Source organism: Paramormyrops kingsleyae, chromosome 7, assembly GCF_048594095.1.
Source record: "Paramormyrops kingsleyae isolate MSU_618 chromosome 7, PKINGS_0.4, whole genome shotgun sequence".
Classification (NCBI taxonomy): domain Eukaryota; kingdom Metazoa; phylum Chordata; class Actinopteri; order Osteoglossiformes; family Mormyridae; genus Paramormyrops; species Paramormyrops kingsleyae.
In genome coordinates this window covers 10,222,974-10,250,963 of record NC_132803.1, presented here as the reverse complement: position 1 = coordinate 10,250,963, position 27,990 = coordinate 10,222,974, and the positions used below count along the sequence as shown (strand labels likewise).

Genomic DNA, 27,990 nt, shown 5'->3' with positions numbered 1-27,990 from the left:
CCCGGGGGGATTGTTTGCTGACGCATGCGCCGTGCGCTCCGCCGATGGGAACTCCGATGGGTTTCCTGCCCTAAAGCCTCTGAACGAATAGTTCGCGATCCGATTAGGCGACTGAGCACGAAATCAGGGCAGCTATAAACTGCGCATCGCCGCTATTAAGACGATATATATGCGTGACTGGTTATGAGGAAAAGGCGATCATACTGGGGAGCGACATAACGGAAAATCAGAGTCTGCCCTTCAACACACAGTCATGGGGACTGAGTCCCTCCCAGCCTACGTGCGAGTCACTGGTATTTGGACTCTGCTGTGTGGTCTTATCTTCTGGGGTGGGAGTAAGTACGCAGTGCTTTGTTACGTTATTTCTTTAGGTTGTGTTGAAGTGGGACTCGTTGTGTGTGCATAAGCTCGACCAGGACAAAGCCCCCGCTCCTGCATCGTAGTGTGCAAAGCGCTGCGGTTCGTAATACGCACTGAGAACATGGTGAACTTGTCATTCTTTCCGTCAGTCCATGTCTCCTACATAAGAACATGCCACCCTTCATGAACTCTGTTAATAACTTCTCGCAGACTGTATACCGTTGTTTTCCCTAAGGATCACTTTGACTTGAATTAATAGCGGGGACGATTTTTGTGAAAAAGCTTATGCACGCTTTGGATAGCTTATGCAACTTTGCGCTGGTTTCTTGATCGGACTAGGGCGCGAATTGCCGTCCACATAAGAAACCACCTGATGTAGGCTAGTGGTGTATATTTATTTAATCCATGTATTGTGTGGTGCCCTCAAACACGCAGGTTTGGGGAAGCCGGCTGGGCTGCGGGTCACAGCTGCCATCTGCGGGGAGAGGGACTCTAGGAACTGGACAGCTTTATTACTGCTTGAAAACCAGCTGTGGATACGACGTACAAACCTAATTATTCACAGTTATAATGTATAAACGTGTCATTCGTTTGTTTCCGCTTTTATTTCGCTGATTTGCATTGGATTTCTAGCAAGCGCACTTTTGAGTACAATTTTTGCCTAGAATACTATATCACGTTTGGGTACAATAGCAGAAACCCTTCAAAGATTTTAACATGCATCCCTTTGGTCCCAAGCCAGTTTCCTGACCACTCAAGACTTCTACTGTTATATCAGATTTATCATGAATCGTAGACGTACCAGTTTGCTCAGTAAAAGTGTTTTCTCTGCCAAATAACATATTTATTTCACATAACAAACTTTGATCTTTTACCGGGTCGTCTTGTTCTCCTGTCACAGTTGTGGCCTTTACTGAGTGATTTATGTTTCCATTTTGTTCCGAGCATGATGAAGTGTTTCAGTCGATGTCTTTTTGTCTGGTGTGTATTTTTTTTTTACTGTGCTTAGTCATGCATCAGTTTCCCACTGCCAGTTACCAGTTCAGGATTGCGGAAAGTATGGGCGAGACGGACTGGATGTCGGCCCATTACTATACATGCAGTCGCCGATCCGGGAATCGGAGTTCGATTCCCATCCAAAGCGCCCTCCCTTTCCCCGCTCCTTGTGTTTTCCTTTATTCGCCGTATAAAGGACTGTGTGTAGGAATATATTACATTCGCCTTTCTCTGGCTTTCTGTACGCCCGCTCTCAGTAACGGGAACCGATTCAAACGTAAAGTGCTTTTAAAACATTCCTTAGTGGTGAGGTACTGCAAGTCCCTGCAGGCGTAAAGTCTCCTTCTATAGGTCTGCCGCTGTGTCTGAACATGTTTTACCGGACTTGCCGTAGTCGTGCTGTGTCTCCCGTTGTTTTTTCTCATTCATAGCCTAATGTAGCCGTGCATTTATAATGAACTGTTGCATCCAGTTCAAGGCTTTGCTGCCATGGTTCCTCTCCGGAGCGCCAGCTGGAATGATGCCTCGGAGACTGTATGGGGATCAATGCCGTTGGCTGGTCTGATCTTAGCGCAGCGCCTTGCTCGTTGTTGCACGAACTTTCTTCGCCGTGCCGGGCATTACATTTTCCTGCCACTTCGGATCTGGGCTTTTTTTGTCCCTGACCAGCGGCTCGCACTGCATTTCAAGCACCGCCATGACTGTAATTTTCTGCTGTTTTAAACAACACCCCCATCAAAAATACACTTATCCTATATCCCTTCTCTATCTCCATAAAGCATGGAAAAAGTTACAAGACCGTAGACGCCTTTTCCATAAGAACATAAGAAATTTACAAACGAGAGGAGGCCATTCGGCCCATCAAGCTCGTTTGGGGAGAACTTAGCTAATAGCTCAGAGTTGTTAAAATCTTATCTAGCTCTGATTTAAAGGAACCCATGGTTTTAGCTTCCACTACAATAGCAGGAAGACTATTCCATACTCTGACTACACGCTGTGTAAAGAAGTGCTTCCTCAAATTTGTTTTAAAATGTTCTCCCGCTAATTTCCACTTATGGCCACGAGTTCTAGTATTTAGACTAATATTGAAATAGTCATTTGGCTGAACGGCCAATATTATTATGACTTTACGAGTTTCTGTCACCTTTAAACACAAACATTGGTCTCTTTTGCTTTTAGCCTCCAGCTGCCAGCCAACCTCCCAGGTGACTGGGTACGAAGTGACCATCCCCAGGAAGGTGGAGAGGCAGAGGCGAGATACGGACGAGGCAGCCTCAAAGCAGGTTTGTAAACCCCTACCCCTGCCCCCAGCAGTTCATGTTGAAGGATAGACTTCCTTGATGTGCCTGATAAGGGTTTTGGGGCCAAAATGTACAAATGGGGGCGGGGGCCTTTATGGAGAATTTCCTCAGAGGGGAAAAAAAAGCATTAGTCAATATCAGAGGAATCTTAGCCTGAGATTGGCTGCCAAACTCCAGACAGATGGTCTGCTTAGACAGATTAGACCATTTCTTTGCAGACCTTAAATAGTATTAACTCACACACACACACACACACACACTTACATCTCCTCTACTGCTGCAGTCTTCTGCAATGAGTGGTGTTTTATTGGTTGGGGGGGGGGCACTTTATGCACTTTATGCTTCCATCTAGACGGAGGACAGAATGATGGCAGCTGATATCTAAAGGTTTTAGATCTTGTTTACAGCCACATAAAACAGCTGTGGGGGGGGAGGGGGGGGGCAGTGTAATAGCTGCAATGAGGAGAAAATAGAATCCCCAAATTTCCAGGGGTATTCTGGTGAAGGTCATTTAGCTTCTCTCCAAATCCGGTCAGCTAGTTCAATTTCACTGGCATGAAATTATAGCATATTTATTTATGAGGCGTTTCTAAAAGTTGTCTTAAAAGGGTCGCGTGACCCTTTGGGCTTGTTGTATCTATCACTTACCCCGGGTTAAGGCAGGGTGCCTCTTGGAGATGTTGCTATGGTGACAGCCACGATTGTGTTGCCTGCATCTTCCCTGTGTTCAGGTCAGCTTCTCTCTTATAGGTGTCATACATCATCAGCATCCAGGGGAAGGACCGCGTTGTGGTCCTGGAGAGAAATGAGTAAGTTTCTTTTTTTGGTGTGGGTGGGGTGATGGAAAAAACAGCTGGCAGCAGTGGTTCAGTCCATTTTGCTGAAGTCATTTTGTGGATGTACAGTAAAATAATAATAAAAAAAAAAGATTTTTTTTTTTTAAGTTTTAATTTTCCCTAAGCAACAACAGAAAGCACATTAGATAAAGCGGTCTGCACATACTGCTTGCAAAAGCTATCTTGGGAAAAATAAAGCATACAGATTATGACTGTGTACTGTAACTTTTAAGGCTTTATGACCCTGCAGCATATGAAGGCAAAGGGCTTTACGGAGGACTTACCCTCCCGTCCTGTACTCCCATGTTCTCCTACACTACTTTACTCATAAACAGTTCAACACAACAAATTAGATTGCTCACCTTAAGGCGAGACAGGGAAGAGTACGAAGAGTTTCTGAACGCAAATCCGTTCCAAAAAACACGGCTGCAGCACTGCTGAGTAATGTTAGTCCGTCTGTAGGTTAAGCAATTGATAGCAAAAGACAATTCAGTGCAGACAGTGTGAAATCAAAATATATTACTTGGAAAATTGCAGTATGGAGTTTATTACAGTTGATCAGACCTTCTCTTTTATATATGTTATATAAGATGTATACAGTCATAAAATAGTGTTCTGAGACTGTTTGTATGCCAGAGTTGGTGTTTTCTTACCATGAAATAAATACTTTTTTATATTTTTGGAATGTAATTAATTTATTTTTAAATTTATTTAGATGGGGTGTCCATTTAAGCATATTTAAGCAGAACCTCCCAAACAATCGGTATCGTTGTCAGCATTTGAAAGAATCGGCTATTGGTATCGGGCAGAAATTTCCTTATTGCTGCCTCACTAATTTTTACTCCTTCCTGATACCAGTTTGTTCAGCAAGGCTGATTGTGCTCACTTCTGTGGTAGGGAAGCTCTCTAAAAGTGTCCAGGTTCCCTGGAAAAATACGCAAGTGATATTTTTTTGTGGTCACCAATCACGTGTCTTCTTGCAGATTTCTTGTTCCTGAGGACTTCCCTGTGTATACATACGCCAAAGACGGCACCGTGGTGACAGAAAGGCCTCCAATGCGGGTGAAGATTTGGCCTTTGTACCTTTAACACCTTTAATGTGTATCTACCTGTAGCTAATAGTCTGTTGTTTGCAGCTTGCTGCTGGTTGTGCTCTGTGCGACAGAGTTTTTATAAAATATGTAATAGCAGTAAGTATTGTGTTAATGTGATTGATGACTTATTTCAGTAAAAACTGGTTAGGACCACATAGAGTGTTAAGTGGAGATAGCAGGTGATTCATGGCAGATGTGATTCAGAGCAGTTGTAAGCTGTGGTTCTAGGACAGCTGCAGCCAGCATTCCCAGGTGCTACTAACATTTCAGTCCATCTAAGCGGTGCAGCACTATGGAACTTTATCCTGCTCTGTTTCCCTGGAAACGTGAGCCTCCATGGCCCAAAACCAGCCTGAACTGGGTCTTTGTTCCTAAGGAAACGGTCTCGAGCAATTTTTGCTGAGGTATCGGTGAACAGGGAAAAAGCAGTCTTTGTCGTATTTGGGAATGTGCTTCATCATTGTGAGGCAACATGGTTGAGCCCAGGAGCCGATGGGAGCAGATCATATTTGCAGGGAAGTTATATTTTTGGACACTTGGACAATAATTAGATGTTCAGGTCCCCCTTATAAGACTGGCTCCTGTGTGTTTCCTGAGTACTAACAGGTGTGTCATTCATAGACAGAATGTTCCGGAAACGGTCAAGAGCTTCCATTCAGACATGAATGCTCCCAGTTACAAATGGGTGCCTCACGAGACACACTAAACTATGGGAGCCATTAAACACTGAAGATTACAATGTGTGAATCCTGCTGATACAGGTTTTCTTTACTTTTAACAGATTTATGTAACAGATCTTCCTTGGATACCGCTGATAAGGGCTTTTCTGTGCTTTTCGACCAATCGCATTTTATTGTTACTGTGCTTTTATGAATAGGTAGAACCTTCCCGGCATATTGTAATGCTTTCTATAGAAATATCCAGAGCAGCCCTTAGCTATCTGGATGGGTAAAAAGTAAAACAATGGAACGGTAAGATAATGAATCACATCACAATGCAGATTAACGGCAAGAACACGCAGGGGGCAGGTAAAGGTCATGCGATGAGAAGCGATTAGCTAATTGGGAGTCAGTGGTTTGATGGTGACTTTAGAGGATGTGGAAGGGAAACAGCAAGACAATGGGATCAGGGACATTGGGGAAAACAGAAAAGTGTAGAAATGTAAACTGGCATAGACTGAGATGGAAGGGCAGGGCTTGTACCTTCTTGTACCTGGTTTTGTGGCAATAAACCATCCTTAGACTCACTCCCGCTACACATGAAGACAAAGCAAGCCTTGAGGCACAGAGTAGGCTTCTCTTTCCACATAAGTGATGTTGATCTAGCTGAAATATTTATTTCCGCTATTATTGTGTCAGCACTGCTGGGTTTAGCGGGATTTGGGCAACGCCATATCACTGTGTATGAACGTGACCTGACTAACCGCACTGATTTTGATGTGCACATCATTCATCACCTATTCATTATTTCATCATAATGTGTTAATTGTGATTTCGTAATACCAATAAACACTGACTGTTAATGCAGTTTATCAAAGACCCCCTGAAATGCTGGCACTGCACAGTTTGCCTGACACCCTGCAGCTGATCTCGCACTGCTTGTTTACACTGGGGCCTGCGCTTTGACCTGTGGTGGAAGCTGCATCCTCTTTCCTTCCCCAGTGGACCACGCTCACAGCCTTATAGTTAGTTGTCTGTTAACCTGTGTGGCTTGGGTCTTCCAGCTGGGGGTGACACAATGACACGCACTTTACATTACACTTTACATTAATTGCACCTGCATAATGCCTTTTTAATGTAATGCATTCATAGAACATTCAATGCACCTTCATAATGCATACATAATGCATTCACAGAACATTCATAAGCACCATGTAAGTATACCTTAATATCCTAACATACTTTAACAGCATTAATATACATTAATAAACATTATATGATAATAACAAACATTATAATCATATAATTACAGGTATACTTACATGCTGCATATGAATGTTCTGTGAATGCATTATGAATATACTGTGATGGCGTAGTTCATGTAAAGCATTAACCTTTTTAATTGTTATAATAGTTTGTTCTTGTCACATGTTCCTTCTGCAGCTACAGTACCTATTTAATGTAAATGTAACAGCTCTTTCACCTGTCTGTTTTTATGAATGATAAAGGCACTATGAGGGCTGTCATCTGCTGGGGTTATGGTTGCTAGAGGAGATGTTTCAGAAGCTGGGAGTGGCAGGCGATTCTGGGAAATAAATAAATATAGTGAGAGTTACGCTTTAAAAGCCCTGCTGAGTGGGGATCAATACTGCATTGTGTGGGGCCTGTAAACTACAAGCTACACATGTGATACAATGTCTGCATGAAAGGCAGCAACTGTATATGTGAGCGTTAACGTAAAACAGTGGCATCGGCCATAGTGTAGTGATGGGCAAAATGATACCGTATGAACCATTTGACTCCACTAGATGGTGCTGTCTGTTCAAAAAAGGGCTCAAAGCATGCCCCAAAGCAAGGCAAGAGCACCATCTAGTGGAGTCAAAAAATACAGCAAATGGTTCATGAAGCTTCATTTGCCCATCATTACCATGGTGTGGCTCACTGGGAGCTGCTCAGGAAGTGCTTCACTTAAGTGGCAGACCATGAAGTAACAGGAACCCTTTCTGGCAGATGAGGCACTGAGTATTTTATATGTAGACGTTGATTAATACTGTGTTTTATTAACCTTACTAATTAGCCTCATCATTGACGTATGGCCAGATGCTCCATTGGTGTGAGAATACCATGCCTGGCTTAGTATTCCTCAGCGAGATGTTTGACCTCATTGTCCATCTTTCCCTTCCAGCACCACTGTCACTACCAGGGCTATGTGGAGGACACTCCTGGCTCTGCTGTGGCCCTTAGTATCTGCTCTGGCCTAAGGTGAGGAGGCCAGGACAACCTTCCAGGGAAGGTTAGGGCACTTTAAGGAGGTCAGTAAGAACCACCCTGGCAGAAGGATTTTCTGCAAGGGTGGTCAGTGCCACTGGATCATGTCTTCATGTTGGGCTCAAAGCCAGATTCTCCACCCCCACCCACCACAAATTAAAATTAATCCACCCCAGAAAAGAGTCTGCTAGTGTCTCTCCTGCTTCTTCTTCAACTCTCTTCCAAAACCCTTAGTTAATATAAAAGGTAATATATATATTTTCCTCACATCCCCAGAGGTGTTCTGCATGTGGACAACAGCAGCTATGGGATGGAACCCCTGACCAACTCCAGCAGCTTCCAGCACTTGGTGTACAGACTTCAAGATGTACCACTGATGTGTGGAACGCCACACCCTGATCATGGCCACTCCAACGCAACGCAGACCCAGCCCATCAGCCAAGCGCGCAGGGTCAGTGAGTGTGTGTGTGTGTGTGTGTGTGTGTGTGAGGGACATTGTTTGCTTGACTGTGTGTTTTCTCTTTACAGAGTAAGAGAGCAGTGCTCCACCAGACTCATTTTGTGGAGCTGTTTGTCGTGGTTGACAACGAGAGGGTGAATAGAATCTCATTGACTGTTCAAATTGTGTTGTTGATAAGCACTGGGGAACAATAAGCTTTCAGGGCACGATGGCCACAATGTCACACTAACCTTATTGCATTGTCACTGGTGCACTAGAATACAGACATTGTTTCTGACATTCTCCTGTAAATAACATGCAAATATTGCGGGAATCTGCTTTGAACTGTTTAAAAAGTGTGAATAAAACACCCCTAACCATAACAACCCCCCCCCAGTTTACGTACATGACCAGGAACCAGACGGCTGTGCGGGATGAAATGGTCCAGCTCGCCAGCTATGTGGACAGTGTAAGTTCTGCTCCTGTGGTGGGGAAGGCAGCTTGACAGAAATCTGGCTTTGGTATACAGCATTGCAGTATCTGTAAATTCCAGCTGAATGCTGAGATCTCTCCTGATTGCAGATGTATGTGGCTCTGAACATCCGCGTCGTCCTGGTCGGGCTGGAGATCTGGACCCAACAGAACCTAATCAACACAGAGGGTGGTGCCGGAGAGGTTCTGGGCCGCTTCGTCCAGTGGAGGGAACAGGTTCTAGGATCCCGACGTCGACATGACAGTGCACAGCTCATACTGTGAGTCCTGTGTGAACTCTGTGTGAATGTCGTGTGGGTCCTGTGTGAATCCTGTGTAAGCCCCATATGAATCCTATGTGAGTCCTTTGTGAACCCTGTGTGAATGTCATGTGAGTTCTGTGTGAATCCCATGTCAGTCTGGTGTGGGCATGCATGAGTCCTGTGTGAATCTCCTGAGAGCCCCATGTGAGTTCTGTGTGAGTCTTACAGATATGGACAAATTTCCAAGCAGCTTCATGTTCCCGTGACCACAGTTGCCAATATTATTTAAAAATATAAGGTTCATGGGGACTGTAGCCAACCTCCCAGGACATGGATGCAAGCGGAAATGCAACCCTAGGTTGATCAGAAAGAGTGTGAATGATAGAAAGAGAGCCAAGGAAACCATCCACATCCATTCAAGCTGAGCTCTAAGGTCAAGGCATGTTACTTTCTGATCACACCATTCGTCATATTTTGAACAATAATGGGCTTCATGGAAGAAGACCCAAGAAGGCTCCACTACTGACAGAAAAGCATAAAAAAGCCAAAGTGGAATTTGCCAAAATGCATGTTGACAACCCCAATGTTTCTGGGATAATGTCCTTTGGACTGATGAGACAAAACAGGAGCTTTTTGGCCAGTCACATCAGCTCTATGTTTACAGAAGGAAAAGTGAAGCTTTAAAAGAAAAGAACATAACCATACCTACTGTGAGACATGGAGGGGGCTCAGTTTTGTTTTGGGGCTGCTTTGCTGCATCTGGCACGGAGAACCTTGAATCTGTGCAGGACACAATGAAGTCTCAAGACTACCAAGGCATCCTGGAGCGAAACATACTGCCCAGTGTCAGAAAGCTCAGCCTCAGTCGCAGGTCATGGGTCCTCCAACAGGATAATGACCCAAAACATACAGCTAAAAGTACTCAAGAACGGCTGAGAAAAACATTGGACTTTGAAAATTTCTTCAAACCTGAGACAGCTTGAGCAGTTTGCTCAGGAAGAGTGGGCCAAACTACCTGTTGGCAAATGCAGACGTCTCATTGTGAAGTACAGAGACCGTTTGTTGTCAGTGATTGCTGCAAAAGGTGGTGCCACTAAATATTAAATTAATGGTACCATCTTTTTTATTCGTGTCATTTTTGTTTGTTTAATTATATAAAATATTCAGCTGAATCAATAATCAAAAGCAAAGTTAGATTTGTGTTAAATGTGAAATAAACAATCCCATTAAACTTTTGTCAGTTTCAAGTTATTTCAGAGATTGTTTTTTGTGGAAGGCTACCATGCCTGTATGTGAATTCCTTGTGAATCTTGTGTATATCTTGTGTGAGCCCAATGTGAGTCCTTTGTGAACCCTGTGTGATTGTCATGTAAGTCCTGTGTGAATCTCGGGAGAGCCCCGTGCGAGTCCTGTGTGAGTCCTATGTGAATTCCGTGTGAATCCTGTGTAAATCTCATGTGAGTTCCATGTGAGCCCAATGTGAGTCCTTTGTAAACCTTCGTGAATGTCATGTAAGTTTTGTGTGAATCCTGTGTGAATCTCGTGAGAGCCCCGTGTGAATCCTGTGTGAATCTCATAAGAGCCCCATGTGAGTCCTGTGTGAATCTCATAAGAGCCCTGTGTGAGTCCTGTGTGAATCTCATAAGAGCCCTGTGTGAGTCCTGCATGAATACCGTGTGAATCCTGTCTGAATCTCGTGAGTCCCATGTGAGTCCTGTGTGAATCTCATAAGAACCCTGTGTGAGTCCTGCATGAATACCGTGTGAATCCTATGTGAATCTCGTGAGTCCCATGTGAGCCCCAAGCCCTCTCATTGCTGTGTCTCTTCCAGGAAGAAAAACTTTGGTGGGACAGCAGGCATGGCCTTTGTCAGCACAGTCTGCTCACGCAGCCACGGAGGGGGAATCAATGCGGTATGCGCCCCCCCCCCCCTTTCCTTATCCCTGGGCTGCATTTGGCCTGGGGGATTGGCAATAAAAGAGCCTCACCCTCATTGGGAGGGCCTTTCTTCTGCTCGTTCTCCCTGTGGTGTTCACTGGCTTTCTCGTCTCTGACCCCAACCAGTACTTTGGTTCCGATGTCCTGTCACTGGCATCCATTGTGGCCCATGAGCTGGGCCACAACCTGGGCATGAATCACGACGACGGGCGGAACTGCCTGTGCGACACATCCAGCTGCATCATGAGCTCCGGTACCACGTGAGCCTCCGTCGGCATGGTGACCAAGACCTTACCGACCTTGGTGATCTCTCCATTCCCCCAGCACCTCCTCACACCCTGATCCTTGATAACGTCACATAATTATGTCATATTTTATGCAGAGACACTTGAAAGTTGTATACTTCTAGTCTTAAAGCCATTTGTGTTTTGGGACATTTTTTTGAGGTAACAGGATTTCATCTCAGTCAATTCAATCCTTAATAAGGCCTCCCCCCTCCCCAACAGTGGCTCACGAAACTTCAGCAGCTGCAGTTCCGATGACTTTGAGAAGCTGATTCTGACCAGTGGTGGTAGCTGCCTGCTGAATGTGCCAAGGCCTGACGAGGCCTACAGTGCCCCCTATTGTGGGAATAAGTTGCTTGATGTTGGGGAGGAGTGTGACTGTGGCTCTGAAAAGGTAAGGTGGCCTCAAATGATCATTTGTGCTAAAAACTACTTATTATTATAACTTATTATACTTTTGTTGCTCCTGCCCACTTTTATATGTCGCTTTCACACTGCACAACAGCTACAGTGACTATTATGCTAAAAATAAGCATGGGAGACGCAAAAAGTTCATAGGTTAAACTTACTGTACATTTTATATGAAACGACACCACCACTCCTAAAACAATGGAGGGATGAACAAGTCATTCTGTTAGTTATTGGGAGGATCAATCGCAATCAAAATGGGATGAAGCCTTTTATTTATATTTTATTTATTATTAAATCTGGCCAGCAGATTGATCTTTCATTTTCTACAGAATGAAAAAAATATTAAAGAAAAGTACACTGGTTATTCACCAAATTTTCTGATGCAGAAAACAAACAAAAAGGTATTTTGAAGTACAACAGTAATTCCATCTGCTCGACTTTTGCTCCGCCCCTCTTTATCTCTTTTCCCTGCACTTCTGTGTAATTTCCAAGTTCGTGTCGGTGCTTGTGGTCACACCATCAGCAACGTATCTCTGTAAGCCCCTCCCCAGTAGGTTGTGTTAGACAAAAAGTAACAAGTCTGGAGTAAGGACTAAAAAATGGTTCCGAACTGCCCCCGAGGAACTACAATCGGGCCGGGTTCCTGCGGTGTGAGCACGACAAAACTTACAGGTTCTGGATAAAGGTTCTGATTCCCGAAAAAGTTCCTGCAGTGTGAAAGGCAACTCTAAAAATGCAGGGTAATTCAAAACAGAGAAAGCACCTTGTCCTCTGTTTAGCTCATTGTCTGGGTAGGACATAAACTTGTCAGCTTAATCCAACCAGTATCTGAGTAACTCAGTCTGTGCTCAGATGTTCTGATCATATTTCAGAATTAGAATTGACTTCATTAGCCCGGTACAGCTGCATGTACTAGGTATTTGTTTTGGCAGTATTGGCGCTTACATTCACAAATAACATAGACAGGAACATAAATTAAGAAAAATAGATAAGTATAAATTGTAGATTAAGAGAATAAAATAGTGCAAGCTGTGCAATATAAGGCATAAAGGGGAACAGAGGTGTTTGAATGCTAGAATATAAAAGTCTGAAAATATATGATGCCCAGCAGATGAAATTAGATCGACAAAGATGCATGTGAGGCAGAGACTATGTCAGCGGGAGTCGGGGGGGTGGGGGGGCTTGTTGATAAGTTGAACTGTAGGGATTTGTATCAATTTATACTGGGCCAGTGGTGGCCTTATGGTTAGGGAAGTGTGTTTGTGATTGAAAGGTTGCTGATCTGAATGTTGCATATGGGTTAAATGCAGCGGATTCATTCCTTTATTGTGTGCTGTGGTGTGTCAACAATGACCGATAATCACTTTCATTTTAACAATTATCCTTGTCCCTCTCATCTATCATTGCCACGGCAGGACTGTGAGAAGGACCCCTGCTGTGAGGCCAAGACCTGTAAACTGAAGTCCGGGGCTCAGTGCGCAGACGGCGTGTGCTGCAAGAACTGCAAGGTGGGCACCTGCTTTGTGTTTCCTTGCATTCAGCCGATCCGATCTCCTGTGACCGTTCTGCTGGGTGTACACAGACCGTATCAGTGCAGCAGGCCATACCCTCATCCACGTTCATACACCTCCTTCTCTCTCCTCCCAGTTCACGCCCGCTGGCTCTGAATGCCGCTCCATTCGGGACGAATGCGACCTACCCGAGTTCTGTAACGGCTCTTCACCATTATGCCAGGCAGACGTATTCAAGCAGAACGGGCACCTCTGTCGGGAGGGCGGGGCCTACTGCTATAATGGTCGGTGCCGGCACTACGACGGGCAGTGCCAGGCCATCTTTGGACCCAGTAAGTCCATTACCCTCATGCTGGCCAGCGACAGACCACAGCTCTCAGAATGATTAATCTGCACTTTGCTAATTGATCTCAAAGATAATTCATCCACAAACACAATGATCAGTGTTTGGGTACCAGTAAGGTTTCGATCAAAGGAATATACACTCACTGGCCACTTTATTAGGTACACCTGTTCAACTGCTTATTGAAGCAAATACAGTACAATCCCGTTATAACGGACTTCAAGGGACCTGGCAAAACAGTCCGTTATATCCAGAGTTGCCCAGAACACAACTACAGGACACCATTTACTCATGCCACACCCCAGCAGACACACTTGTGGTATAGATTATTATATTGTACGTGTAGTAATCCAACTTTACCTGACTGTTGGAAGTATATATGGCCTATAAGTGCTTACTGCATCCCTCCAGCTGCGAGCGTCATCTGCCGACATACATCGTGCCTGGTGATGGACAGCCACACAGACCAATCAGTGTTGCCTGCTGTTACATCATGCCTATTTTTAGAACGTGACTATCAATAATCCCGAGTGCGATATCACCGGCACGCCACACGCCTTGTAGGCGGAGCTGCATGTCCGTTATAGCCGAACAAAACTACAGCTAAAAGCGGCCTGGGGACCAAATTGTTTGTTCATTATAAGCGAAATTCCGTTATATGAGAGTCCGCTATATCCGATGCTTTTTCTGCATGTTCTTCAAGGTGCGCGGCCGGGACCAGCGAACCTCGTCCATTATAGACAATATTCCATTATAAGCGAGTCCACTATAACGGGATTATACTGTATGTAATATCTATTTAGACAGACGCTGCATTTTATTTCGCTGATGTTTTTATCTGAGGCATCATGGTGCTCAGTCACGGTTGGTGTGAATCTAACTAACAGGATGATCTTGTCCACACAGAAGCGAAAGCGGCACCTGAGGTCTGTTTCAGAGACGTCAACCTGAAGGGGGATCGGTTTGGGAACTGTGGCTACCAGGGCATGGGTTACAAGAAGTGTGAAATCAGGTGTGTGTGTGTGTGTGTGTGTGTGCTGTGTTTCACGTCCACAGTTGAAGACTGTTCTGGTAGAGCTTGCTCTATGTTTAAACAGCAACCCCTTGTGGTGACATGTGCTTACAACAGCGCTTATAACCAAAGTCACCAAAGTCATGTAATAGACTTGGACCTGAAAAGCTGGCATATTTCCTGAAGGCAGCTGATGGACTGGAAGGTGACTGAAGAATAATGTCTGTGAATGTAGAAACGCCAGCACCAGCTGAGGCTGTTAGTGCTGCGGCGGCTGGGCAGGAATTACCTGCACATGTCTGCTGTGAGTGGGCTGCAGTGCTTCTACTGCCGTCTCTGCTCCAGGAACGCCATGTGCGGGAAGCTGCAGTGCGAAAACGTGCAGTCGGTCACTGTGTTCGGCATCGAGCCCTCCATCATCCAGACGCCCATCGCCGGCACCAAGTGCTGGGGGGTGGATTTCCTGCTGGGCTCGGACGTGCCAGACCCGGGCATGGTTAACGAGGGCACCCGCTGCGGGGAGAACAAGGTACTCCGAAAATCCTCAGTATGTCCAGCATGAGCCAGAGCAGAACTTAATATGACCCCAGCAGTCAATGCTGACCGTAGCTTTGCCTATGAAATATCCCTCTTCCCAGAATCAGACTAAGGCTTCCAAGGTTACATCATCAGACCTTTCTTTGCTCTTTCTAACTCTGTGCTGGTTGGTTCTAACAGATGTACATCATGCTAAACCCCAAAATGGGGGGAGGTGCCAATGGAGAAAAAAATGAGTCATTCATTAGTTACCGTAAGAAAAGACAAAGTTGACAGGAATACGTTGGCATGAAGATGTGATTCATAATGTCGCTTTGCTGGTTACCATAAGTCTAGTCAGATGTCATTACGTCAGAAAGCTGTTCCATGTACTCTGGGAAGGGAATGGATCGGAAATCACTCAACCCTGAAATCACCTGGGGCCCCCGAAAACTAGGGGCCTCATGAAGACAGCATTTCCAAAAGTTTATGGATATAAGATAAATGATAATTTATATTATAGCAATAAGTCTTATTTACATTTTTAGCAACAGTTTCAGGATAGAAAAAGTTGCCCTCCTGTCCAGCTGTAATGGACTATTCCTCCTTTGAGACTTAACACTACCCAGCTTTCTGTTCACACTGGAGTTTAATGGTAGGCTACTGGTTGTCTGACTGCTAGGGGAATCAACACAAAGTAGCCTCACAGAAGAAGAAAATGGTGCTATGATACAAAACCCCACCCACGTCAGCCTAGGGCCCCCAGAGAAGTCCGTCCGCCCCTGTTCCCGGTCTGCTGACAGAGGCCTGCATTCGCCGTACGGTTCCTGCCTCTGGGATGGCAGGTTTGCTGAGCCGTGATAGTCAGCAATGCGACACCTCTGTACTGTATTTCACAAAAACACTGATGTGCTCCTCTTCTCTCCCTCAACCCCAATCCATTAGGTCTGTTTAAATTACCAGTGTGTGAGCGTTGATGAGCTGAAATACGACTGCGACATCCAGAATACATGCCACGGCAATGGGGTAAGGCTTCGTGCTGAGGGACTGGTCGAACATCACATGTGAGAAAGTTAGTGAAAAAGCTCGTCCTATAAGCTGCCTTCATAATTAACCTGATTATAACTAGCAGGCTTCTTTTTGTACAGTGCTGTCAGTTTTGGCATTTCACACGACTTTGTCTCGGACCTTCTCAGGTTTGCAACAGCAACAAGAACTGTCACTGTGAAAATGGCTGGACCCCACCCACCTGTGAATTCAAAGGCTACGGGGGCAGCGTGGACAGCGGCCCCACCTGGAACGGTGAGCTTGGGTTTTGGGTCTTTTTTAAAATTAATTTCCCGTAAACTGTTTGAGTGCGTGAGCATGACCGCGGGGTGTGTGTATCCCTGTTTGTGTGTTCGTTAGCGCCTTGATTCCCCTTAGCCTATGCCGGTTCCCCCCACAGAGAATGACACCTCCCTGCGGGATGGTCTGCTGGTCTTCTTCTTTGTGGTCCTGCCCCTGCTGGGTCTCTGCCTCTACATCTTCTTCAGAAGGAACCTGCTACGACAGCGGCTCTGCAGAAAAAAGAGCTCCCAAGCCTACGAGTGAGTCCTCCCCAGTATCAGTCCTGCACTGTATGAGTACTGCATCATACCTGTATACACATCTACAGGGCTCAGAGTGAGTACTCTGCTACTCCAGAATCAGTCCTGCACTGATGAGTACTGCATCATACCTGTATACACATATTCAAGCTTCAGACTGAGTACTCTCCCATCCCAGTATCACTCCTTCAATGCATGAGTACTGCATCATACCTGTATACACATCTACAGGGCTCAGAGTGAGTACTTTGCCATACCAGCATCAGTTCTTCAATGCATGAGTACTGTGTCATACCTGTATACACATCTACAGGGCTCAGAGTGAGTACTCTGCCACTCCAGCATCAGTTCTGCAATGCACGAGTACTGCATCATACCTGTATACAAATGTACAGGACTCAAAGTGAGTACACTGCCATACCAGCATCAGTCCTGCTGGATACCCGTCATATTAACAAGTACTTGTAACATTGTAGTACAGACGCTCCTCTACTTACGAATGAGTTACGTTCCGAACAGCCGTTCGTAACTTGAAATATTCGTAAGTCGTAATTCAACATCATTTTAAGGGTATACGCAAGTACAAAGAACTAGGATGCTGGGAGTACGCCCGCTACGCTGCTGCGCGGTGGGAGTAGCAGCCAGAAGTCGTACTAGGCGGAATTGGCGCACAGAAAAAAAAAATTATGTTGTGGACAGGAAACACAAGGAACACAATTTGGACTTACAGTCCTCTTCGTTCATATGTCTGAAAGTTCGTAAGTTGAAAGTTCGTAAGTAGAGGAGCGTCTGTATATAGAAGTACTTGAAGTATTTTTTAATATGTGCAAATACAGTATATGTGACAAATTGCTTTCCTCATTAGGTCAGTTCTTTTTGTCAGTCTGTGACCTCAGAATTTGTGTTGTGGAAACTTTTTTCCCAAACCTCAGTGAAACTGAAAACATTCATCTAGAGAAGTTCTGAGCGATGTGATGCTTGTCTACCTTTCTGTATGCTGCTCAGAGAGATGGCGTTAATCTGAAAAATATACAGTAGACTTGATTTTTCGGTGGGGTGTCTAAATTTTTCTTTGTATTATTCAGGGCTCTTAGAACACATACTCACTTACTGTCAAGTACCTAGTATCAATTTGTTCTGTGACATGTCCTCTCCTCTGTGCCGTGTGTGAGTTCAGAAGCTGACAGAGGCTTGTTTCTGACTTTCCATTCTTTGCTCACAGAGAGGATTGTGGACCACAGATGAGCACCAGCCAGGGGCCTCCAAGGACAGCCGGGTCCAGTCGGGTTGTCAGAGAAGGAGTGAGTAACTGTTTCTATATGAGGCCAAGTTAGTGGCCTCCCTTAACCTGCCAGTTATTCTGTGTAACTCATTTGACAGCACTCTGTCCATGGACACATAGCACAGAATACTTTGTGAATATTTGTAATACACAAAAAGCCAAAGAGATATGACGCCGACGCCCCCCCCCCCCCCCCCCGAATTATTGGCACCCTTGTTAAAATTGAGTAAAAAAAAAAAAAAAAGCCTATGAAAAAATGTTTCTGGTTCAATTAGCTTATGCTCACACTGAATTTCGTGAGAAACCCAGCCGTCAACTGAAGTAAAGGGGATGATGGAAATGAGATTCCAGGAAACAAAAGATCACAAGAAAAAAGAAAATGAAAGGTGAGGTTTAGGTCAGGCAAAAGCCAGTTTCTGGAGTCACTGAGCCATTTTTGTCTACATTTGAAGTATGATTTTCCTGTTGCATGATCCAACCTCATCCTACTTTTAGCTTCTTAGATGAAGCAACCGAATTTTGATTACAAATTTCCTGGTACAGTCGAACCTCAGTACAACGTACCCCGTTTATAACGTTTACACCAATACAACGTTCAAATTTCAATGTCCCGAATTCGCGTAATGCATTATACCATTTGCCGGTATCGCTTAGAACGTACACCTTTACAGCGTAAACTTCGATATAACGTATGATTTTCAGAGGAAAATAGGCAAACTGACCTTCGTTACAATGTACAGCCTCATCTTCCGAGCGCGCGCACAATTCAGAATCGGCTGTTGCCGGCCATCTACATCGCTTACCAACGCCTAACTGTATGAACCTATCCTCACGAAGCATTCCACGCCGGCCGGACTCCTTGCATGCAGCCCCCGTTTTTTCATGGTTTTGCATGGTGTCATGGTATCGAAATTTATTTCAGCCAATTGAATCATACAGGTGCATAATTTTGGTTTGACATTAGATTACAGTAAGGCGATTTGAACGATAAGCCGGCAGTGGATTTTGCGTTATGTCGGCTGTCTATGAGTAACTGATATTAACCTAGTTTGAAGAATATAGTTCCTATTCAGAATAGGAACTATATTCTTCAAACTACACAAGCTGTATGTCATAGTGTCAACTTGAGGGGTGTTTTATAAAAGTTTTTTTATATACATTTTGTTTTCTATCATTCATTTTGAGGGACTTGCTTACAACGTACTATGGTTATAATGTACAAATTCTTAATGTCCCCCGAGGTACGTTGTAACGAAGTTCGACTGTACTTTAAGGAGTCCATGTGTCCTAAACAAGTAGGGGTGGGAACTGCCAGAGATCTCCTGATTCTATGATATGCCGATATTCGTTTGCCGATTCGATGTGTATCACGATTTGCAAAATAGTTTTTGCTGAAGAGCACTTCAGGTCTATATTTAAAGTAAAGACAAGAGCTGAAATGATACACGTATTCGTGCATTTCAGTTACGTCATTTTCAATTCAACTGGAACAATGAAATGAAGGAATGCATTTTCTGACAGGGGCAGAAGTTCACAAACCGGTGTCCAACACTGAAAATATTGTGCTAATTGTGGTTTTGAGTTGGTTACAGCTCCTGCTAGAGAGCTCAAAGACCCTCCCATGTAACTTAAATCAGTATTTTGGGAAGATTTCGGTTCCCCAATGAATGACACCACCATCACTGAAGAGAGAGTTGTTGATAAGACCAAGACTGTCTGTCAGCTCTATTATACCAAACTTGGACTGAAATGCATCCGTCATGCTAACCCATTGGAGACAAAGCAACCGGAGCGAGTTAAGCCTGCGACACTGGCTGCGTGGCAGCTGCAGTACGTGTTGGTTTTCATTTTGGCATGTGAGACGTATCTCAGGTGCAGCGTACACCTCGCAGCAGCAGTGCAACATCTGGAATGACGCCTATTTTGCTCATGCTAGTAGTTCATAGCAAAAATAGACATTTAAATGCCGTGTTGATAGTCATACTGACGTCATACCAACAACATTACGTAACTGACACTTCATTGTCTAAGCTTTATGTCGTAAGTCAGGTCAGGTCAGGTCAGGTTGGGGAGCATGCGCTGATGCAGCGTGTCGGCACACCCACCACACGGCAAAGTGCCTCGGGATCCCGTCCGGTGACTCCCCAGGCAGACACACGGTCCAGTCCCACCCTCCTGAAGTGGCTATCCATCTGCCGCAGTCAGGTGTTACGTGGGTTTCCCTTCGGCCTGGTTGAGCCACTCGAGCCGGATCACCCTCAGGGAAACACGCCATAGACATGAAAAAATAGAAATATTTTAATTGCATGTTATTAAAAGAGAACATGGAGGCTATATGTGTACTACAGTGGATATAAAAAGTGTACACACCCCTGGTTTTTGTGATATAAAAAAATGAGACCACGATAAATCATTTACTAAATTTTCCCACCTTCAATGTGACCTATATCCTGTACAATTCAATTGAAAAATGAACAAATCTGTTAGGGAGAAAAATATAAAAAATAAAAAGCAACCAATAAACTGGCTACATAAATGTGCACGCCCATAAACTAATACTTTGTTGAAGGACCTTTTGATTCAGTTACAGCATTCAGTCTTTTTGGGTACACACCTGCATTCAGTCTTTTTGGGTACACACCTGCCATCAATTAAAGTGACTCTGATTAACCACAAATAAAGTTCAGCCATCCTAGTAGGATTTTCCTGACATTTACTCAGTTGCATCCTCCAGCAAAAGCCACGGTTTGCAGAGAGCTTGCACAGTATCAAAGGGATGTCATTGTTGAAAGGTTTCAGTCAGGAGGAGGGTACAAAAACCTCCACAGCATTAGATACACCATGGAACACAGTGAAGACAGTCATCAGGAAGTGGAGAAAATATGGGACAACAGTGATGTTGCTAAGAACTGGACGTCCCTCCAAAACTGATGAAAAGACCAAAACTGGTCAAGGAGGCTGCAAAGAGGCCTACAGCAACACTGAAGGAGCTGCAGGAATTTCTGGCAAGTACTGGTTGTGTACTGGTTGTGTACTACATGTACCAACAATCTCCTGTATTTTCCATATGTCTGGACTATGAGGGAGGGTCGCAAGACAGAAGCCTTTTCTTATAAAGAAAACATCCAGGCCCAGCTAAGTTTTGCCAAAGAATACATCATCTCCCAAAAGCATGTGAGAGCATTTAGCAGATGCTCTTATACAGAGTGACTCCCATTTTTTTTTTTTAATTCAGGGACAGTCCTCCTGGAGCAAGTTGGGATTAATGCTCTTGCTCAGGAACCCAGTGATGGTAGCGGCTGAGGTGGAACTCAACCCCATGATCTTTTAGTCTAAAGGCAAGCATCCTAACCACTAGACCACCAACACCCCAACTGTGTTAGGGGTCATAAGAAACTTCTTGGCCATAATTCCAAGGGGTATGTTTGGCACAAAAACAATGCTGTGCATGACCAAAAGAACACCATCTCCGTGGCTCTAGTCAAGGTAGAGGGAAATATGAACAGTTCCAAATACCAGTCAATTTTGGCCCAAAACCTTCAGTTGTCTGCTAGGAAGCTGAAGACGAAGATTTCACCTTTCAGCACATAAATTACCCCAAGTAAACATCTAAATCAACAAAAGAATGACTTCATCAGAAGAAAATTTAATGTTTTGGAATGACTCAGCCAGAGCATAGACCTAAATCCAACTGAAGATCTGCGGGGTGACCTGAAGAGGGCTGTGCACAACAGATGCCCCCACAATCCGACATATTTGCAGAGTTGGCAATTTCAGGTCCAGAAAGTAAAAATCCAGACCATAATTTACTTTGAACCAACCAGTTGAGTATAAAGAGTCACAGTCACAGAGTACTCAACTGGTTGGTTGAAACAAAATCTTGGATTGGATTTTTACTTTCTGGACCTGAAATTGCCACCTCTGCAGATTTGGAGCACTTTTGCAAGGAAGGGTGGGCAAGTCAAGGTGTAGCATGCTGATAGACTTCTACTAATGCTGTAATTAAATCAAAAGGTGCTTCAGCAAAGTATTAGTTTACAGGAGTGCAACCAGCATATATATTTTTCCCCATAACAGATTTGTATTTTCAGTTGAGTTGTACAGGTTATAAGTTACATTAAAGGTGGGAAAAATGTTATTTATCATGGTCTCAAGGGTGTGTACACTCTTTATATCCACTGTACCTTGTCAGAGCAGTAAACCTAGTGTAGGCTGTAATTATATTATGTCTATAAGTACAACATTGGCTGAACACAGTAGTTTTTAGGTGTGCCATCTCTCTCGTTCTGAACGAGGGTAAACGAAAACCTCGTAACTGCCTGCCTGTTAGAACTGGTCAACTTTATGGCCTTTACTTTTCTAAATCAAACAGAAAGTAACAATGCATGGGTGTGTTGGATGGTTGCTGCAAATACTGAGGTGACTTTGAGTGAGGTTTTGAAATGGCAAAGCTGACTGTTTCAAAGGCACAATGTAGGGTTACACCAACATAAAAATAATCCATACATCCATCCATTGTCCAACCCGCTTATCCTACTGGGTCGCGGGGGGTCCGGAGCCTATCCCGGAAGCAATGGGCACGAGGCAGGGAACAACCCTGGACGGGGGGCCAGCCCATCGCAGGGCACACATAAAAATAATTTAAACATTATTTTACTTCAATTAAAGATAGTATTTTTCATTTTGTTTTCACTGTGAGATAAAGCTAATTGACCATAAACACATATTTTTTTGTAACGTTTTTTATTAATGTTTATCAAAGGTGCCAATAATTCTGGAGGGTACTGAATCGCCACTTGGGGTCAAGTTAGGGTCAGGTTGACCCTGGCTAGAAAACCAGTGGTATAGTCTTCATAAGTTTTTGGTGCATGATTGTGGATTAAAAATAAAACAGAAAATGTAACGAAGAATCACTTAAAGTGCAGTTGTGCAATCATATGGTTATAGTACAGGAAAATGGGCTTCACTTCTGTTCACTTCTGGTAATGCAGCACAATTGTCAGAGTGCTGGACCGTAATGAGAGAATCAATCAAGTATAACAAACAGAGGTCACACTTTGCTTCAGTCCAATTTTATTAGACACCGTCACATTTTCAGCGTAATGCCTTCTTCAAGTTGGGTCACTACGTACGATATGCCAGGGGCACCACATAATGTCGGAAAATGGATGGATGGATAGAGATATGGCCAAAAGTGGAAACGAATGTAACAGAGGTATTAGGGTCATTAGACCGTGCTGTGCAGTTCATCATTTCAGAGCATTCAATATTAAATACTCGATCAAAGCAGACACGAACTAATGCATTACTATAACTCCTGCTCAAGAATCTCTCACACAACTCTCCACTTGCATCTCAAACACATCATCCCTGTCACAAATACATATTACCGATTACTTTTGTTATATCGTGTATATAATGATCTACAGTTCATTATATATATAGTTCAATCTACAGTTAACCCACTTATTTGCGCTGTGGCCTGCTGATGCCCTGGTGGTGACCTTTACACTTGTTCTGGTATCATTGGTTGTCCCACAGGGATGAGTCTTTTTAAATGGGAACTGCACGTGGTCAGTAGCTCACTGAAGAAGGTATTACGCCAAAACGCGTCTGTTTTGTGTAAAGACGTCTAATAAAATCAGATTGAAGCAAAGTCTGACCTCTTTTTGTTATGTTCAGTCATATGGCCAAAGATTAGCAGCATGTTCGGCTAGCATCCGGTACAAGGGTGTCCTCCGCCGTGTGCTTCTTGGGATATTCTGCAGGTCATACAGGTGAACCTGATGACTTTATGGGAAAGGGTGAGTTTATGGGAATTTTTTTTATTAGTTTTTGATGACTGGGGATTCACTGAAGTAAAAGTGAAACTGAAGCACGAAAGCACATAAAAGAAACACAAAAATATCAGGTGATTTTCGTTTTGACCTAAAAAAACGCATCAGATTGTTTTCTACTGATCACTGCTTGGGACCGGATTACTGACTCACATGTGTTCAGACGATCACCGCAACAGGAAGTATGAGTATGAGTATGAGTAGAGTATGAGTATGAGTATGAGTATGAGTATGAGTAGTGTAAGGTCTGGGGCAGAGGCCAGCAGGACTGCTGACAGCTTGTGAATAAAACATCATTGGTTACATTTTGGGCAGTGACCTTCATCATGGAGAGCAAGGTATCTGACCATGCATGTATTGCTAAATAGTCTACAGTGAAATACAAATTTATTTATTACTTATTTACATATTTATTACTTTTATGATGGTGGTAATAAAAAGAAAATAAGAAATAATACAGAGCAGAATATCTTTGTCATTCACAATGAAACTCTGTATGAGTTCTCCACCGATACTACAAAATAGAATAAAATATTCTTAATAACTGGTGAAGAATAAATTTGAAGAGCAGTTGTGTAATTGTGTGGTTAAAGATTATCATCCTGCTTGGCTGGCAGTCTGTACAGGACGTCACCTGCTTCTTGGGGTAATTTGCAGATAATATAGATGGATGGAATCTTGTGACGTTGGGTTTACAAGAAAACACAGCACTTCAAAATAACAGGGAAGGATGTTTGACCTTGTTGCATAAGTGTTTGTGTGTGTGGTCATCTATATATTACGTACAAGTGTGGATGTGTTTGTTTAAGGCCTGGGAAAATGACCACCGTGTTGTACTTCTGTGTGTCACTTGCATCACGGGGACATGAGTGTGTATCACTTATGGAACAGGCATCCATAAAGCTGAGAACTTTTAAGTTCTAAGTGCAGCCTCCATCTTTCTTTCACTGGGTTCTAGAATGGGCCTTGCTGATAGAAAATGTACATCTGAGTATTTCTGTTCTAAAGAGTCATTACCTGTCTGTAATGTCAGGGTCTGGCCATGTGACATCTGCAGGTGATGCCCCCATAATCTCAGTCATTTTCTCTCACTTGTCCTGTACATGCTGTGTGTCACACAGGTCACGCAGATGGGCAGCAGGTCCGCAGCGCCATTCCACGCTGCCAAGCCCCCTCCACCGCCACCGCACCCACGGTAAATACACGCCAGCTTTCTGTGTCCCTGTTAAACCCATGAGATGGTGTCTGACCATTTGGTTCCCTGTAGCAGCGTTTCTCAAACCGTTCCTCGGGGGCCCCCAGACGGTGCACATTTTGCTCCCTCCCAGCTCCCGGGAGGGAGCAAAAATGTGGACTGCCTGGCAGAGAGCCAAGAGGGAGCAAAAGCATGGACTGTCTGGGGGTCCCCAAGTATCTGTTTGAAAAACACTCCACTGTAGGATTTAAGTGTTTTTAAAGGTGTCGGATTGTGTCTGCCTCATTAAGGATGGTGAACTGTGATCATATTATGACTTATTCTCCATACTTACTTTCCTCAGACCTGCACCGATACCTCATCTAGTCCCTCAGAGGCCTGCTCCACTGCCTCCAACACAGTGGGGCAAGGAGGATCAGTGGCAAAAAAATTCCTACGACCCTTGACCTTTCATGACATGTGCCAACTGAGAGACGAGTCCTCAGACTGGGCTTGAGTAGCTGGAAGCAGTGAGAAGTCTGAGTGTCTTCACCATATTGGGAATGTGCCCCCCCAGGCTGGACTAAACACCGGAAACACCTGCCACAGTATCTGCTCGCAATAACTGTGTAGCACACGGTGCCTCGGGCCTCATCCCAGGACTCAGCAGCTGCCTCACGCAATCTTCCACAAATGCCAAGACGCATGGATAAAATGTGTGTATATAATGTACAGTGAAAAAGTAATTGCACCCTCTGTGAATTCTGTAGTTTTATATATCAGGACATAACATAAAATCATCTGGTCCCTGTCAGGTCATAAAATTAGATAAATCTAACCTCAGGTGACATAAAACCAATTCCTCTATGTCAAAAAACCCAAAAAAGCCAACAAGAAGAAGCCATGGAAATTAGCGGGAGAACATTTCAAACTGGATTTAAGGAAGCACGTCTTTACACAGCGTGTAGTCATAGTATGGAATAGTCTTCCTGATAACGTAGTGCAAGCTGAATCCTTGGGTTCCTTTAAATCAGAGCTAGATAAGATTTTAACAACTCTGAGCTATTAGTTAAGTTCTCCCCAAGCGAGCTCGATGGGCCGAATGGCCTCCTCTCGTTTGTATAGTTCTTATGTTCTTATGTTCATGTGTGGAAAAGTTCATCCCATGATTCAGTAACAAGAAGAACCACCTTTAGCAGCGATAAGTTTAAGTAATTCTTTTCTGCATGTTTATTCAGTTCAATTTAATTTATATACATATAGCACCTGCCACATCAGAATTGCTTCAAGGAGCTTTACATGGGTGTAATCGCTGCATCATTTATACAGAGTAATTTAAAAACTGGGAAAAAAGGAAGACAAAGTTGGGTGTTGTCTGTTACCTGTTATCTGTGTCACGACAGAAAACACTCAAGTTTCTTGTTTTGGAAGAATTTTGGTCCAATTTCCTTACAGCTTCAGCTCATTGGTGTTTGAGGGAATTCCTACTGGCACAGCTCCCTTAAAGTCCAGCTTCAGCATCTCAGGGGACTTGAGTCTGAACCATGACTTGGCCATTCCAAAACCCAGACTCGTTTCATATATTATGTGTTTGTGATCACTTTCTTGTTCCATGGGCCAATTTCAGGCCGGCTTTAGCTGCCAGACAGAATGGCCTCAAATTTTCCTATAGAATATTACAGAATTAAGAGGATTTTTTTGGACAGTACAGACTTTCCCTGGCTACCTTTCCATTATACTTCCATTACACTTACTACATACTTAGAGTAATGAACTCAAATGCCTAACGTGCTAATTTTTGCTGAGAATTAGGTTGAAACTGCTGGGATGTCCATTTCTGGGAAGACAGGTGACTGTCTTTGTGTAGAATATTCCTCATTTTAAATAATCTTTTTCGCTGTTTAATCCATCCCAGATAGATGAACAGAAACAGTTGCTGTTTTGAGATCATTGCTGATGTCTTTTCTCCTTAACATGATCTTGACACAAACCTGAATGCTCCAGACCAGCAAACTGCCAAAAGTTCTGCTTAAATAGAAGTGGTCACACTTTCTAATGATCAAACAATGAAGTGCATTTCATTAGCAGTGCTTAGCCGCCAGTTAGCTTCTCAGTAAGGCTGCACTTACTTGTTCCCCCCAAGGCTTCTACATTATGGCTTAGATTGTGTTTGTTAAGCAATGACATTTTGAAATGCGTTGCATTTTGTTATCTGCAGTTAGAGATATCATTCTGTTTATGCAAAACCACAGAAACAAATGAGCACATCCTTTCACTTTCACATCACTGTAGTTTTTTATTGAGAGGATGTTCAGCAGTTTTATGATCCTTACTTGATGTAGAATGTGTTGGTCTGGTTTGAATTTTCTTTCTTATTTGAAATGTTGATATTATTACTCCTACCAGCCATCAGTGATTTTTTTAAATAATGTTTGAGTTCCCACATTTTGTATGTATTTTAATGCATCATTGCTGAAATACTATCTACTCATTTGCTTATGTTTAAAAGAAGTATCCATTTGTGTTTCCTCCCAAACTGCATCTGGGATCCTGACTCGCATGTAACCAGTAATACACCCAGCAAGTGACATTATGGTTAATGGCTTAGACTGTCAAACAAAGGGCTGTTTAAATCGCATAGAATCCTTGTTTAAGTATTAAGCATCATACATGAGATTACAATTCAGGAGCAATATCAGGCTGTATGAATAGAGACACACCGTTGTGATTTGGATAAATGTGTTTTCCAAGCACTCAAAACAGTAATATGAGTATTATTATTATTAGAAGTAGCGATCATTGCTTCAGTAGAAATTACTCTTGTCGTACTGTCATTCAGTCAAACTACTGACTGTACATGAAGCTCGTACCCCATAACCTACGAGTATCATCATCATGCAGTTACTGGCGATTTGTGCTTTTATTGACCTAGCAGTGATTGAGTGACCTGAGTGTGGAGTTGCATGGCGTGACCCTGCAGGACTTTCTATACCTTATTCCGTTCATAGAGACTGGATGCTTTTGGCATTGGTGCCTTTGTCACATGATGCCAAACACCATTTTAAACATAGACAAATAAAGTTCATGTTTATAAAGACTTTGTCATGTTAAAATGCACAGAACCAAAGATAAAACTGCACTGTTTGGTTTGATGAAAATAAAATTTATGCCTTCTGTTTTATAATAATAATAAGTTTTATTGTGCAGACACATATGTAAATGAAAAGAAAGTGGTGGCTTCACCAGAACATGTGGGACGTAGGGGGACTGGGAAGGTGGAGGGGGGGGAATATGCATAGATTGGATATCACTGATGCGGGTGCTGCATCGGTCTGTCATGGTGAAGAAGGAGCTGAGCCAAAAGGCAAAGCTCTCGACTTACCAGTCGATCTACGTTCCTGCCCTC

General features: G+C 43.6%; 1 protein-coding gene across 2 annotated transcripts; it reads left to right on the top strand.

Moving 5' to 3' along the window:
* Positions 1–19: 19 nt before the first annotated feature.
* LOC111842101 (disintegrin and metalloproteinase domain-containing protein 9-like) lies at positions 20–27,679 on the top strand. 2 transcript variants are annotated; one of them, XM_023808397.2, is made up of 23 exons: positions 20–335; positions 2,536–2,639; positions 3,408–3,466; positions 4,477–4,555; positions 7,432–7,508; positions 7,791–7,965; positions 8,043–8,108; positions 8,351–8,422; positions 8,536–8,705; positions 10,519–10,600; positions 10,752–10,885; positions 11,132–11,303; positions 12,736–12,828; positions 12,968–13,163; positions 14,081–14,186; positions 14,532–14,715; positions 15,648–15,728; positions 15,899–16,004; positions 16,150–16,291; positions 16,605–16,694; positions 17,514–17,592; positions 24,532–24,605; positions 24,949–27,679. In XM_023808397.2, the coding sequence occupies exons 1-23, from the start codon at positions 254–256 to the stop codon at positions 25,049–25,051; spliced, it is 2,526 nt and encodes an 841-aa protein (XP_023664165.2). In that variant the 5' UTR covers positions 20–253; the 3' UTR covers positions 25,052–27,679. The 2 variants fall into 2 exon arrangements, with proteins under 2 accessions (XP_023664165.2, XP_023664166.2); XM_023808398.2 differs by lacking the exon at positions 16,605–16,694.
* Positions 27,680–27,990: the final 311 nt, after the last annotated feature.

Excerpts from the sequence above, each read along its gene's own strand:
- LOC111842101 (XM_023808397.2), top strand. The coding sequence starts at position 254 with ATGGGGACTGAGTCCCTCCCAGCCTACGTGCGAGTCACTGGTATTTGG. Across the intron at positions 3,467-4,476 it reads GTGGTCCTGGAGAGAAATGA|ATTTCTTGTTCCTGAGGACT; the intron begins GTAAGTTTCTTT and ends GTCTTCTTGCAG. Across the intron at positions 12,829-12,967 it reads TGTGCTGCAAGAACTGCAAG|TTCACGCCCGCTGGCTCTGA; the intron begins GTGGGCACCTGC and ends CTCTCCTCCCAG.